General features: G+C 44.2%; 6 protein-coding genes across 6 annotated transcripts; 4 read left to right on the top strand and 2 right to left on the bottom strand.

Moving 5' to 3' along the window:
* Nucleotides 1-1,083: 1,083 nt before the first annotated feature.
* On the top strand, nt 1,084-3,966 carry AOL_s00188g193 (uncharacterized protein; the record flags this gene model as incomplete). Its single annotated transcript, XM_011128441.1, has 6 exons — nt 1,084-1,394; nt 1,499-1,850; nt 1,925-2,208; nt 2,312-3,074; nt 3,158-3,596; nt 3,662-3,966. The coding sequence occupies 6 exons, from the start codon at nt 1,084-1,086 to the stop codon at nt 3,964-3,966; spliced, it is 2,454 nt and encodes an 817-aa protein (XP_011126743.1).
* Nucleotides 3,967-4,100: 134 nt separating this feature from the next.
* Nucleotides 4,101-4,460, bottom strand: AOL_s00188g192 (uncharacterized protein; the record flags this gene model as incomplete). Its single annotated transcript, XM_011128440.1, has 2 exons — nt 4,101-4,139; nt 4,224-4,460. 2 exons carry the CDS (start codon nt 4,458-4,460, stop codon nt 4,101-4,103), a joined length of 276 nt encoding a protein of 91 aa, XP_011126742.1.
* Nucleotides 4,461-6,818: 2,358 nt separating this feature from the next.
* Nucleotides 6,819-8,180, top strand: AOL_s00188g191 (uncharacterized protein; the record flags this gene model as incomplete). The annotated part of the gene is made up of 3 exons (XM_011128439.1): nt 6,819-7,122; nt 7,208-7,869; nt 7,947-8,180. The coding sequence occupies 3 exons, from the start codon at nt 6,819-6,821 to the stop codon at nt 8,178-8,180; spliced, it is 1,200 nt and encodes a 399-aa protein (XP_011126741.1).
* A 352-nt stretch (nt 8,181-8,532) lies between these two features.
* On the bottom strand, nt 8,533-9,026 carry AOL_s00188g190 (uncharacterized protein; the record flags this gene model as incomplete). Its single annotated transcript, XM_011128438.1, has 2 exons — nt 8,533-8,881; nt 8,971-9,026. The coding sequence occupies 2 exons, from the start codon at nt 9,024-9,026 to the stop codon at nt 8,533-8,535; spliced, it is 405 nt and encodes a 134-aa protein (XP_011126740.1).
* Nucleotides 9,027-10,269: 1,243 nt separating this feature from the next.
* Nucleotides 10,270-11,341, top strand: AOL_s00188g189 (uncharacterized protein; the record flags this gene model as incomplete). The annotated part of the gene is made up of 2 exons (XM_011128437.1): nt 10,270-10,715; nt 10,789-11,341. The coding sequence occupies 2 exons, from the start codon at nt 10,270-10,272 to the stop codon at nt 11,339-11,341; spliced, it is 999 nt and encodes a 332-aa protein (XP_011126739.1).
* A 545-nt stretch (nt 11,342-11,886) lies between these two features.
* Nucleotides 11,887-13,890, top strand: AOL_s00188g188 (uncharacterized protein; the record flags this gene model as incomplete). The annotated part of the gene is made up of 1 exon (XM_011128436.1): nt 11,887-13,890. One exon carries the CDS (start codon nt 11,887-11,889, stop codon nt 13,888-13,890), a length of 2,004 nt encoding a protein of 667 aa, XP_011126738.1.
* Nucleotides 13,891-15,421: the final 1,531 nt, after the last annotated feature.

The raw sequence follows: 15,421 nt of genomic DNA, 5'->3' as shown, positions 1-15,421 counted from the left end.
GGTACCCGATGCAATGCAATCCTCTTAACCGACGTGTTCACACCCAAACATCATGTGGAGCTCCGATAGAAAGGAAGGTGCATAAACGATGCATAGATTCATCAACAATCTACCGACGAAATAAATATAATTGAAAATAAACTTACTTGAAGCTCACAATAGGTCCTCCATCCCCTCCTAATGCACGTGCACAGACAGCACTCGCACAAGTTAAAACGGAAAGAAAAGTCCACTTCATATTGTGGTGTCCAATTCCAGTTCTACAGCAGCTGGACTCGGTTTACTTCAGTCAAAATAAGTTAAAGGAAAAGGAATTGAATTCGATTCCCCGGATTTCGGGGCGGTTCAGCTCGCAATTGGTGGTGCACGCTGACGACATTGGCTTGCCCGTTCTGGTTGACCTCTTCTTTCCCAGCCATCCGCTTAATTTACCGAAGCGAACAAGCCCCCAACCTCCGTTCAACACATTTTGGGTGTGGTATTATTGACCGCTTCATGCACCTATTATCCTCTCTGGGATACCAAGGTCTCCAGTGGCCACATATGCATGTGGCCACAAGAATAAGAAAATCGGGTTCCTCGGAAGTTTAACATCTATCTCACGGTAAAGACCGCGCAATTTGTGACCCAGGTTATCTTTCCTACTTTCTCACAAGATCACCATTCCTCAGATCGAAATTCAAGCTGATGCATCCTGCAAGGTGTGCACTGGCGCTCTTTTTTTTAAACCACTATGCGGGGCGTTGAACCAATGGTGGGGGTGGATTCCACATTCAGGAAGTGCGACCGCACACGGGTCCCTTTCCGATTGGGGATTAGCACTTCCTCGATAAGTTACTAGTACAAAATGGATGGAGTTTTTTTTTGTGAGAGGGTCTTCTGGTTGGTCAATCAAGCAAGGGGATCGATCGAGACTCGGAACCTCCTGTGGGTTCCACAAAGTGGATATAAATGAGCCCCTCCCTTCTCCTCACCCTCTTCTCGGGCTTCCTATGGAGTGAATCTTAACATTCGTAGACGATTTTTAATCGTGTCCTTTTAATTCGGTCGAGGGTATTGGGGTTATATATATAAACATACATTATGTCGGAAACTTCGGAAGAACCGTTTGATATCGAGGCTGAACGGTTTTTGGTACAACTTCAATTGGCACTGAAATTGCTGACTTTCGAATGGGAAGCGAATCTTGAACTGTTGGCTACGAAATTACAGGAGCTATGTCAGAAATATCTTAAACACCTCGAACAGGTTAAATCCTCAAAACTGTCGAATGGTGTTTCGGATGTTTTGGTAAATGGAACGAATTCGAACGGTGGATCTCAGAATTCGACGGTGGATGTTTTGGTCGCGCCGGATGTACCAGATGCTGATTCTGGGAATGGGGAGACTGTAGAGTGAGGATTTTTATTTATTTTATTTTATTTCTCCCTTGATCGTTGAAGATTTGTTGACCGGGGGCTCTAATTTTGGCTTGGGTCTAATATGGTGATAATATAAGATCGAACGAAATATCCGCGTCGAAAGTAAATGGCCTTGACACTAAGAAATCCGATGCCGATGATTCAACAAACGGCTCTGAGCTTTCAAACAACCAGATATACAACGAAAACCTATCGCAAGAATCATGTCATCTGATAATTTCCAACCCAAAGTTCCGAAACAAGAACAGTAATGACGGGTACAAGGATTGGATAAACGAAAACTTACTTAGCGTTATTGATTTGGCCCTTAAAAACAAGTCGGTTCGGCCAGAAGACGATGCAGAGATTGACATTAATGAAGAATATGGGGACTATACTTTCACCTATAGTGACGACACAAGTTCAGAATCAGAGACTTCACATCTTTATGTATATTTTTGACTCCCTCCCCCAATCTTGCACCGGAGATTGAGTAACGTTACTAACAAATATCAAAACCCAAGATCTGCCTAGAAAATCTTACAAAAGCCCCCTTGACCGTTGAAAGCGTTCAATGTCTCCTGCAAAATACGTTATACCCATCCACAGAAACGATATCCAAATTCCCAGGATTCACAGGGACGGAATTAATTCCGGTTCCAAACACCGAGTTTCAAGATATTTGGGATCGAGAAACTCTTGCGGAGTGGTACAGAGGTGCTGCACTCCTTTGGGATGGAGAACCTTTTGTTCAAGATCCGGCTGCGAAGGGTGGAAGTGGCGGTGGTGGTCTGCCGCCTGTTGCGGGGTATGCATGCTTACCTAGAGTCTATCTAGTCCCTCATAATGGATGTATATCCAGTATTTGACTTATAGGCTCTCGGCTGACCTATCTAATGGGGAAACTGTAGTCTTGCAGGAGGCTTGTTAGGCGCAATACCTCTGAGCACCGTAGCAAAGTCCGCCGCAGCAATAACAGATGTATCAGCAATAACCGAAGTTGCAACTAACAGAGCCAAATCCGACGGTGGAACCAAGAAAGAATCAACAATTGAAGCTAAAGTGGAGGCGAAAGACCAAGATGGCACACAGACAACGGTTGAAGCTAAGGTGGAGGTAACAGTATCTGAAGTTCCTGATACTGCAGATGAAGGAGCTACTACTCCTACCACGCTAGATTCTACAGACGCAGGACCTTCAACTTCAACTTCAACTTCAGCGATCGAAGCGGTCGTTGAAGCGATTGTTGAGGCTGGTTCGGAGGAACTTAAGGAGGCTATAGTAGAATCAACGGCTGCGATACAAAAGTCTGAGGCGGCGTTAGTCGAATCCACGGTAGCGCTCGCAGAAACACAAACGTCATTAGTAGAATCTGCGGTCGCACTCGGTAAAACGGAGGCAGCTCTCGCGGACTCAAAGGCGGCGGCTACCGAGGTTTTGGAATCGAAGGCCGCTTTGGTTACTTCTGCGCTGGATCTTGGAAAGTCTAAGGATTCACTTGTTAAATCTGCGATATCGTTGGGGAAATCGAAGTTTTCGTTGTTTGGAACTGTATTGAAGTTTGTGGATAAGACTGGGGAAGCCTTCGGTGTGGATTTGATAGATGATAGTCTTTATGAGGATGGACCGGCGAATGGGGGAAAGTTAACCGGATGGGATAAAGTGAAAAGCGAGGTAAGTCCAGATCTTGATATTCATTGTTTCAATTTAGTGGACTTTTCGACCCACGTTCAGCTATTTACGTTATTTTCTACCAGTTCCCATGTCCATTCGACTACCCGCCAGATAAAGAATACAAACTAAAATTCACCAAATCAATCGATGACTGCCTCCCATCACTCACAAGCGCAGAGGAGGCACTCTCCAAAATCATCGATACCCACTCTCCTACCTCGGCTCCCCCATTTTCCGTAACATCGATACCAGGTCGCTACATATTGAATAGATTCTTGATCGCAACTCACAGAATTGTAATCACATATATCTGCAGCGAGAACGTAGTTCGATATGTCACGGGTATTGAAGCAGATGCCGCTGGAGGTTCAATGATGTCTTCTGGATTAGATGGAGTGGAAAAAGTGCTAGGCTTTATGGGACCTAATCCGGCAGCTATGGCTGCAGCGGGCGTGCTAAAGGCGGGGAGAAACATGGCAGAACAAAAGAAGAAGGATGCGGCAGCGGAGTTTCAGCGGAAGTGTAAGTTTACCATATAGTCCCGCTTCTAAACGCACAGTGGCCTAATAGCTTTGAACCTTTACTAGCCAAAACACTTCTACGAAAACTATGGTTCTTAACAACAGAAGTCCATGCTTTCCTATGGTTTACAAAACCCCAAGCTGGCGGAAGATACGAATTCGACACAGCATTTCATAAAGCTTCGTGGAGGCTTGTGAGAGAGAATAGAGCGGGTATATATGCCGATGAAGAGAAGCCACGGTTGACGACTGATGTATCTGAAGATTATTTTATCTACTTACAAGAGCAGACGCTGATGTTGAGGGAGTATACGAAAGAGTTGGAAGTACAGGCAAAGGAGATGATGGAGGATTTAGAGAAAGCCTTTTAGATCTGGGGTACAACGTGGAAGAGTAATTTCTAAAAAAATTGCAATTCTTGGAGTACACTGGGGGTAATGCAATATGGGAAGGGTAATGCTGGTCGTTTCCAGTGTACGGACGGAAGATGTAACCGAAAGAAAATCTAGAGAAATCTCTTTGGGTATTTTGCAAGCTGCAATAGCTGTTGACGCGAGATAAATTAGTATCCTTCATATAATATAGTAATCGCTTGGTTAACAATAATTTAGAAGGTGTAGCAACATACACTTTCAGCAGCACTCAAATCGTCCACCGCTTGATTACATGTCTCAAGTTTGCCAAAGCGGCTGAATCCCTCCTTCAGATCCCGATAGCTCGGCAAGTTCGTAACGATACAGTGCTCCGCCGGGATAATAGTGGGCATTTCTGGCTCGTGTGTCTCATTCTGGACTGATCTTTTGGAGGGAGAGATTAAAATAGGTTCGGGGTTCATCTCTAAGCCTTCTTGATATGAGAGCTGCATTATGGAAATCTTCGGGGCCGTACTATTTCGTAAATTTGGTATGGAATATGTTGTAGAGGTAAGTATTATTATTATCAGGAGTAAACAAAATTGGTTCCCGATCGGTTGGGGAGAAGATGCTTATGGACGAGCTCGAGGGACGTCGAGTTCCAGTAGATATACTTGGGAGATATACTAATAAAAGCAATAGCACAATGGGGCAAAGGTTTATACTTGACACGGATATGATACTAGGGCAATCATAAGGCTGTAGAGCAACATTTATCACTAGGTCTTTACGATACTATATAGCTATAGCAATCCAAATAATACTAACTTGTGTGACCATTAGAAGTTACTAAAATCCGACTTAATGGCAAGGTGTTCCAAATATATCTTGGATCCGCAAAAATTCAGTCTTATTTGGATATCATGGATAAGAAAGAACCAGGGGTTGATAATATTGCCCGCACCAGCACCCCAGCACACACAACACACTTTACTGTGGTATTTTCTTCGCGGTCGACGAGGAGCCTGTGCCGGGCGGGCGGCGCTCAATGACCTCAGACTATTATCCTACACAGAAATTCTATTTTCTAACTTGAAATATGACTCAATACTATCTTACTCATAGTTTTTTGAGTTCTAGGATGCTCTTTTCCTGCAAAATCCTAGTACTAGAGAGGCGAATATCTCCTCACCAACAACAAACCCCGGAGGGCGCTTAGGATGCACGAAGCGAGGCTGAACGATTGCCCTCGCATTAATCACAAGGTACACCGCACTGGTGGCGCGGGTAATCTAGTACGTGGACGGCTTGACTCCTTGAGCTTCTTCGTTTCAGCTCAACGGGAAGCCTAGTCCTTTTAGGTGACTGAAAACGCCTCGCTACGGGATACCCGTTTGGTTTTTTCATGAATGGTGAATTGAATTGGGTTAAAAACATTTTGGAATTGTAAATATTCGAACTGCTCTTTTTATGCATTATATTTCTTTGTGAGATGGCGAAACTTAAAGGCAACGGTTCAAGTATTAAAGCAAATGTTCAGAAAGCTTAGGCCTACATAGCAGAAATTAATATCGATAGTAAAATATAAAAATACCTTGAGGCTGTTAGGCATTTCTAAGTATTGTGGGTGTGGACATTTATATCTCAACCAATAAATAGAATTAATTCAGCAGTTCAACGATGATATCTATCTTTCAGCATAAAGAACAGCGCCGCTGCATATTCATGTCAGCCAAAGTGCAGAAGTTTTCAAGGAACGCTATGACAATAGAGGCGGGCCGTCTTGGAATTTTGGGACGACCAATTACCTCCAATAGATTGAATATCAAAGATACATTTAAACTCTCGTTACGAGAACTTCGCTTGTACAATCGGATCCTTTGGGACTTGTGAAGATAGCTGATCACTAACGAAACATAAGATTTGTCAGATGAGGGAGGGTGGGGGAAGGGAGGGAAGAATATATCAATTGTGCCGTCTGCAAGATATAAGACTCTAAGCTTCGTAGGTATAAGTTACTACCTAGCTACAAAACTTTTCTTTTTCTTTTGCGTTTCGTCTCATAATAGTATGCCTTGGATTCATAGATTCAGACAATAGAGCCTACCTTCCTTCTTGTCCCGTGTGTGTCTATATCGGGGGCTCCGGTAATAGTTCCGCAATGATCGCATCTAAATTGCGGAGAACTGTGTAGGAGCTGGGGTATACATTAGAATCCTGTATGTATCGTAGTTGCAGTCGTTTTCTTGCTTTTGTTATGAGGCACCTTGAACGCAAGTTTCGCTCTCGTCTACTAAGTATATTGCTTTTAATTGACATTCATCCTGGCAATATTGAGCGATGGGCATCAGCCTGGGATGAGGAGGCCGCAGAACAAGTCACCATGCATAGCCTTCAGAACGCCGAATCGATCGATCAGTTACATTTGAAACTTCTAGGTTTCTTTTCTTAGTTTCTTACATTTTTAGAGTGTAGCTACGTAGGCAGATGATATGGATCTCCTGGAGCAAATGTAAAGCCTGTCCGTCAAAGGATGCAATTCCATACCTGCTTGACGATTGGTGGAAGGCACTTTAATCCTATGTTCTGCTTAGCTTTGTCCCCAGCTGGACAGGTGGTATTGAGGAGAGGTTTTCAAGCTAACCACCAGTTCATATAGCTGCTAGAGAGCCCACACTTATATATAATGCAGAACCAAATCCACGAAAGTTAGCTCGGGTTTATAGCTATCAGCACTGTTCAACATCCCTCAATACTACATACCTCCACCTATGTAATTTAGCGCAAGTATTTAGACTTATCCTTTTCAGTTTACAACGTTTAATCACTCTCACACGTATATTTTAGGTTCTTAACTCGAGTTTGAAGTCATGGAGAACAATTCGGTACCATCTAATACTCAGAGCCCCGCTATCACCACCATCGATATTCAAATCGGACCGGAATTACTGGTCCAACTTTTAAGGCCTGCCTCTATTGTTTCGCTAGGGGGTTCTCCTAGTCTTCCCATAGATGGGGATACTCCGCTTCGGATATGTCTCCCCGTTGGGGAGCTACTGAGATATCTCCTAGCGAATCAAGGGATACCGCCTTCGGGAAATAGTGGTGCGTCTGATACTGAGGCTCCTCAGGCGTCTGATACTGAGGCTCCTCGGGCGTCTGTGGAAGCGAGAGGTAACTATATATCCTGCTTGACACCAAATATAATGGGTAGAAGATATACTAACGGGATACCGATATCGGGAATTTATATCATCAGATGCCAGTAGCGAGGCTCTTGATCCTTGCATCCCGGGTCCTAGCACCCATGAACCTCCAAACGATACTCCAATAGCAGAAGGTAGTATCGATATACTCCCTACTCCTAATATCAAGTTCCGGCGAGTAGGTGTTCGCGGGAATAGGATCCATGTTGCCGAAGACAAAGCTCTTGCGCAAATAAAATCCGAAATCGCCATGGCTAGTCATAACTCCAGCACTGCAGCTTCTAGCAGTAGGCTGACGGAGCCGGGTCAAATGCCGACTCAAAACGAGGGTCCTCCAGCTACCCTCGAAACTCCTGCCACTCAGGAATTAAGTCCTGAGAACTTGGTACAAGGTCAAGGACTTCCGGAGTATATTCCTGAAGAAACTCTTTCCGCCATAACTAGTGGCAATATCGACACCTTTGAAGGTATTGTGGATAATGCTTTCGATCTATCATACACTCTTTCTAGCCCTGGAATATCTTCGCCGTCATCTCAATCCCTCCCAAACTCTACCGAGGGTTCTACCCAAAACACCCAAAACTCTGAGGCTAGAAGAGATGCCTTAGAAAGTTCGACAGATTTTTTAGAGTCAAACTTATCGTCCGTCCCTATGTTCTGGCAGAAATTCGTGCGGTCGGTAATCGATTTTCCAAGCCGAGTGCAACCTATCGTGGTGAGTAGTGTTGTCCCGTTTGTAAACAGCGTTGATAGTATATAGGCCTAACTTGGGACAAACAAACGTTATTTTAGGACGGTGTACCGTGGTATAAAATCAGTATCGCCATAGCCATTGTTTTGTTTTGTGTGACTAAACGGTGGGTTACGAAGGCTCAATTTATGACAATAATGACCATTTTACAGACTGGAAGCAGTCTATTTGAGTATTTGAGGGATGTTGGTTTTCCCGAAGTGTGGAATAGGCAAATGTCCTCAACACAGTTGAGGAGACTGGCGACGAGACAAAGGCAAATGCAACTAGCTTAGGTAGGATTAGAGAAGGACTTTGTTTTAACTGTTTCGATCCTGAATTAATTTCTGAATAAGTTGTCGAATCAGATTGGGAGTGTTTTATTTGTTTGGTTTACATAGATGTGCCTTTTATTATGTGATCGGGATAGTTTTGTACTGTATTTTTGTCCCCCCCCCAGATATTTACAGTTATTATTGTTGTGCTTTATTCTCGGAGTAAACCTATAGATACAATAATATAAAAGTGCAATATTTTGTAATACTTCCAATGTGTCTTGCACGTGTATATGGAGTATTAAGCGTATATATTCTCAAAAGAAAAAATGGTTAACTTTACAGCGGAGATGTATTAAAGTTTATTCGAGTTTCATCTCCTGCTCCCATCTTCTCTCAACCATTCAAGCTCCTTTTTTTCATCCTCAAAATGGCCATCCTCAATTGAATGTTTCATCGCCAACCCTAAATCTATTAGCCGCATATGGCCTTGCTCCGATACCGCAAAGTTGTCTGGCTTAAGATCGCCATGAGTTATCCCGCAACCGTGGAGTTTATCGAGGATATTGTTCGCTTTCTCCCAGTCGTCTCGAGAAAATTTCTCCCCTTTGACCGCAGTTCCAGAGTTTTCCATAATGAAGACCCTTAGAAGGCCCCATACAGTCCTGACGGCATATACCGTCGGTAGGAACTTCCCTTGCAGCATGCGGCGTTCCTTGTATCTAGGTATCGTAAACGTTATTTCCAGGTACTTCGCAAGAATTATAATATGTAGTTATTCCACTTTGGGTTATAGAGGGGGATTGCTTACGCGTTTAGTTCACGATATGATTGACGGGCTGTTTCAGGATCTGACAAATCATACATCTTTAAAACTATATTTTGTAGTTTAATCGTACCGTTCGTTTTATCCAAGACACATCCGGTCATAACACTCGCGATCTGGACAGATAGTCGTATTTCACGCCGTAATAGCATATCTCGCCAATCTAGTAGGTTCATCATCACTGACAAACTCCATATCGGCATCAAAATCCAGTAGATATTGATTTTCTTTGAGAAACGGGTGAATATCCGCAAGAGGTGATCGAAGAAACCATTCTTGCGTTGTCATATAATGGCACAAATATGTTAAAGCCGCTATTGGGCTTTCGAGACCCGTATCAGAGTATTTGAAAATTGGAGAATATCCAATTTATGATTTGATAGTCGTCGGAAAAAGAATGTTGCATTATAGTTAGATAGGACTCCGAATTGGAGGTTGTTGAAGCATAAGTATGTATATATTTGTTGGATGGCTTTTGTATATTTGTTGTTAGGATCTGATTTGTGTTCGTTGAACAGATCTTTTAGGTTTGATGGTAAGGGAAGATCCCATGATGTTTTGAATTCTATAAAGAAGCGTCCTATTGGCGGAATGGGATTTTTTTGGCTGGGAATTCGGTTCCTTTGTAAGACGAAATACTCTATCAGGACTACCGATGTTAAGAATATGTTTGCTCGAATTGAATTGGCCCGAGATGCCGAATGTATCCTCTAGAATCCACTCGGTAGGTGCCTCGAAAGCGACCAGAGTACAAGAGAGTGCATCTTGCTTGCTATGAACACTTCTTGGCTTTAATTGAACGGGGAGAAGATTTGGACCCTAATCAGGATTGCCATATTAGTTAAGCTGTTGAAATTATTGATTTATTTTGGATGGGTGATATACTTCTCTATCGAGATACGGGGTTAGTAGCGCTTTGATTGAATTCTTTATATCGTTCCATTCTTCGATATCAATGTGCAGATTTCTTGGGTTCGCGAGAATAGTTGTTTCTGTTATTGTTTTGTATTCGTCTGCGGTTAATGGAGGTCCTTTGGTCGAGGCGAAGAAGTCACGGAGCTTCATTTTGGACCGCCAGACCTAGCTTGTGAATCGCCCAGTGCAGCCTTAGTCAATTTGGGCTGCACAGAGCTGGCGGGTTGTAGATTGATAGAGAAAGAAGGGGAGTTTGCTGAAGGCTACAGGAATATCATATATTCAGGATATTTATACTGCGCACCTCGTGTCTCCCAGAAACTCACTCAGATCTTTGCGTTACGAGACTGGATCTTTCCCAATAGCATAATGAAAGCTCAAATTTTGTGTTGCCTGTGGTTGATTCCAAATGCGGTTAGCGTGTTGGTCGTCAATGTGCTAACCAGAAGTGGTCTAGTTCTCGAATCGACGCGACCTACTTCATTACCAAGCATCCAAGTTCAACTTGAAGTTCCATTCAACTCCATCATCAATTCAACTATCATGATGGCCACCTCAACTACAGCCACCACAACGATGACCACCAAGCCCTCCGACGAGGTCGAATCTCGACCTACACCCGTCGCCGATGCAGTTCTAAAACCCTACTCCATGAACAAAGCCGCAAAGTTCAGTTTCCTGCCATTCTTAAAGAAAGAATATCGCTTTGGTCTCGACCCGAACCGCGATGTATGTCGTCTTTTCCTCGCAGGACATTGTCCGAATGGGAATGCATGCCCTGATAGGCATACTGTTGGAACTGCCGGGTTGAATAAGTACATCTCTCCCTCCTAGCTCATACCCACTGTAATTCTTGTACTAATGCTGCTGTGTTCTGTTTTAACTTAGTTTGGTGTGTAAACATTGGCTCCGAGGTCTCTGCAAAAAAGGCGATGCCTGCGATTTCCTACACGAATACAACCTCCGTCGAATGCCTGAATGCTCCTTCCTAATTCGTTACGGGTACTGTCAAAACGGTGACGATTGTCTATACTTCCACCCAGACCCCGAAAACCGCACTTCCTTGTGTCCTCATTACGAAAACGGGTTTTGTCCGTTAGGACCCACGTGTGCTAAGAAACATGTCAGGAAGAATATTTGCAAGTTTTATTTTGCGGGGTTTTGCCCGGATGGGAGGGAGTGTAGGGAAGGAGCGCATCCGAAGTGGAATACGGACTTGGGCGAGTTGACGGTTAAGGTTGAGGGGGAGAGGAAGAGGTATAATGAGAGAGATGTGACGGATGATGATATGGGTGTCAAAGGGAGAAGGAAGTTTCAACATCCTGATGGGAGGGATAGAGATGGTGGTGGAGGTGGAGGAGGGCAAGGTGGTGGACAAGGAGGACAAGGGAGACGACGATGGGGCAAGGGAAATTATCAGGATCGTGAGAAACAGAATTAATTTCTTTGTTAAGAACTGGTATCTTTTGGTGAATTATATATTTGGCGTTTAACGGGTTTGTATAATACTCTTCTAGCTGGTTTTCTCTCGATACCCTCACAGCGAAAATTGAAGCGCTTGTAGTTAATTTTGGTATATCAATCTCTAGTCCCGTTCCCCGCAACCCTCGTGATAATTCGATCTATGACCGTCCTCCTCATATGAATAATTTAACCTACGATGTGCTGCCTTGTGCACATCAAGCTCTTTCAATCTCAACGACTGTCTATCAAGCCATTCATCGCCTAATAAACGCCGTTGTCAATACCTCTACGATCAACACCAGATTGACAAAAATCCGAGCAACAATCAATAGCACGTCGCTCATCTATAAATAATCACCACCGTCACATCGAAAATGGGCTGCCATTTCTCTTCGTTCCCTACTACCACCCTTATATCTCGTTTTTTAACACTCTATTCTTGGTCTTTCTCTCAAAAAACACCGCCGCGTGGGTGCATTCCCTTACCATCGAGGGCGATTTAAAAGCTCCTTGCATCAATTGATGAAGGATATAATCAGCGACGGGTTAAAAGTGATTAGTAGTATCGCCGCCCTCGCCGGTAGCGTCTTCAATTCTGCTCTTCACTTAGTAAATAGTCCTTCTCCCTCCTCTCCTGCTTCCGCCTCTCCATCAACACTACCAGCATCTTCATACACCAATCCCCAAAGGGCAGCAATGCATGTTCCAAACCCCCACGACTATGATACAGGCGGGGATATGGGCCGCAATGAAACGCACCATACACTCCATTCCTCTGGTGCAACAGCCATGATGGGCGGACCTAATAAAGTTTTGTTCTTTTTGACTTTGATAGTAGGGTTATGGATGGTTTGTCAGATGATTACGCCTGTTCATGCTGGTGTTATTAAACGACAAGGTGATGAGGAGGAACAGACGGGGACTAGTACTAGTACCGAGACAGTGACGGAGACCGAAGGACCCGGTGCGTTTACGTATTATCAGTTGAATGGGGATGGAACTACTGAGACTCCAGTGGTTCAGGAGGGTCCACCGGAGAGTAGTGGTGGTGCTCATACTGGTGGGCGAGGGGAGCATACGACTGTTTTTCCCAGCACTCATGATGGAACAGTACATAACCATGTCAGTGTTGTTACTGAACCCGAGACAACGGAGTTTATTACGGATATAGTGATTGAAACTGATATTGTTACTATTACTATATCTGATCTGGAGGCGACGGATGGTGAGGGTGGATTTCAGACCTCGGTTGTTACGCATACGGGGACATGGTATCATACACATTTACCGAATGAGGAGGCGCACACAGCAAGTTGGACGCACAAACATACTGTTACTGGACCACCAGGGAGTGGAGAGACTAGTAGCCATGGAGGGGGAGGAGAAGCGGAAGATAAAGATAAAGATGGACATTGGCCGGGAGATCCAGATGGAGAATGGGATAAAGACGGCGATGGTCATGGACCACCGGGAGGACCTGGGACAGGTGATGGTACAAACCCCAATGATGACGATGGAGACGGACATTGGCAGGGTGATCCGGATTCAGAGTTTGATAAAGATGAAGATGGTCATGGGCCCCCCGGTGGTCCGGAGACTAATCCGAAGGATGAAGATGGAGATGGACACTATCCTGGGGATCCGGATATCAAGTGGGATGAAGATGGGGATGGACATGGACCGCCTGGTGGAGCGGGGACGGGGACGGGGACGAATCCGAAAGATGATGATGGGGATGGACATTGGCCTGGGGATGGGGATGGGAAGTGGGATGATGATGGGGATGGGCATGGGCCACCTGGAGGGCCGGGAACTGGTGATGGGAATGATGATGATGATGATGATGATGATGATGATGATGATGATGACGGTGACGATGACGATGATGATGATGGAAATGATGATGGAAATGATGATGATGATGGACCAAGTTCACATCACCCCCATCCAACCTGCTCATTCGATCTTGAGAACCATACATCAGACATCGACGAGCAAATCCATCATTCCACCCACGTTCCAGGCGAAAACACCCTTACCTGGGCCCACGACATAACCTTAACCTACGAAACCACCAAAACCCTCATCTTCGGCGGCACCACTTACGAAGACGTAATAACCTCCACCATAACCGAAGAAGAGGAAATAATTGTCACATCGATCACAAAAACCCTAATAGAGGACGGAGTAACCTACACGGATGTGGATGTCTTCACTACCACTAAATTCGGGGAAATAGAAGTTTCGACTATTACAAGGGAAATCGTCGATGGTGGGACTACATACGAAGAGATTGCGACGGTAACTACTACGGATTTCCATTTTGATCCGGTTACTACTATTGATGAGGAGGAGTGGTCGGATCATACGAAGACTCACTCGCATAATGGGGGTCCGACGGAGTATTTACCGAAACATACGCATCATCATACGTTTACTATTCCGACGACGTATACAAGTACTATTACTACCGATACTTCGGTGATTTATACGGAGTGGGTGGGCGCTATTACTATTACTTTGTAGGGTCATCTCTATAGATACTCCAAATATGGATTTCAAAATTTAGTTGTTTAGAGCAGAGCATAGATTATATTGGATGGAGTTATCATGTTCTTTTTAGCTATTTTTTTTTTTTTTTAGATTAGATTAATTTATAGCATTTTCTCTAGCCACCTACTTCCTTTAAGTATATATAACCTTCGTAGAGAACGAAAGAGTAAGAGAAATAGAAATAATTCGCAGTCTCCGAAACCAAAGGTGCATGCTGTTATATCCTAGTAAACCCCGGTACCCGGAACTGTCTCGTGAGGTCGCACAACATACGGTTCGATAAAAGCTTAAAGGGGGGGACGGCCCTGTAGTTTATGAAACAAGCTTTCGTAAGAGGGCCGCGCGGATGCAAGGGGTGCATAACATATTTTTTGTTAGTAAGTAGACCAAGTTAAATGTACATTCGATCTAGGGACTATCGATTATATCCATCGGCATCTGAGACTCCGATCGATTTTTCCCTTGCTTTTTGGTGGGATGGATCCATGGTTCTGTGGAGCATCATGTGACTGACTGATACCAGGGTCCACTTTTCTTTCGTTAAAAAAAAATAAAAAAATAAAAAAAACTGTGAGGTATGGGTTTAAGCTTAATTGGATTAATGCAAGTGCTGTCTATATATTAGCTCGGGTGGGTACGGTAGTTGCTAACCTTATTTGAAGCTGTTGAGGAAATTTGCTGGTTCTTGTACTTTTTTTGTATAAGCACCTAGCTGTTGTCCAGAGTTCCCTTGCTAGATGCGGCTATTCGATGCGAATGGATTGATATTTCAATTCTGGGCATCTCGAGGTACATACCTAGGTGTATATTAAGCATAGTGTCTAGAATAATATCACGAGAAAATGGAAACCAGAGCGAACAGCGGGAAGGGAGAAAGAAAGACTAGGGAAACAAGCGCCTGCGTCCCAATGGAAAACAGGTGCCCCTGTAAATTCAAAAGAGGTGCCCTGCTCCGCCTCCCTGCAGTAGACAAGCAAACAGCAAGAGAAAATGAAGCGAGAAAGAAAGGAAAGAAAAAAAAAGGAACAAGCTTCCTGTAGTTCCGTTGAGCTTACCGTGGCAGTTCTACTTCCTTGGGTTAGTTAACTAGGGAGAAAAATAGGATATGCATGTAACTTTGATAAAGTCTTGGCCGCAGTTACCGTGTCGGGAGTCGGACCAGTCAGATGTCAGTTTAACACCTTAACCTTACTCAGCTATTTGCTCTTACTGTGGGATTGCAAGCTTTGATCAGCCATGAGATAACCTAGCGGGTTTTTGTGAAGTGGAGGTACATATCGTGTACCTACTTACATGGCTAGAATGATAACGGGTGGAGATTGTTTCCATGCCCCTGCAGGCCTGGCCACACACGTACATACGATGTACAAGGTACACACAAGCCAGGCAGGCAGGCGAGGAAAAGAGTTAGGATGGGCTGCTCGAGCTCGCCATTGCGATGGAAAATGAAATTAACACCAGTCGATCGGATTGTTTTTGTGACAGAACAGTAGAAGTACAGAGT

The sequence above is a fragment of the Orbilia oligospora genome (genome assembly GCF_000225545.1).
Source record: "Orbilia oligospora ATCC 24927 unplaced genomic scaffold scaffold00188, whole genome shotgun sequence".
NCBI classification, from domain to species: Eukaryota; Fungi; Ascomycota; class Orbiliomycetes; order Orbiliales; family Orbiliaceae; genus Orbilia; species Orbilia oligospora.
Note: the sequence above shows the minus strand (reverse complement) of the source record. Positions and strands in the feature narration are given on the sequence as shown.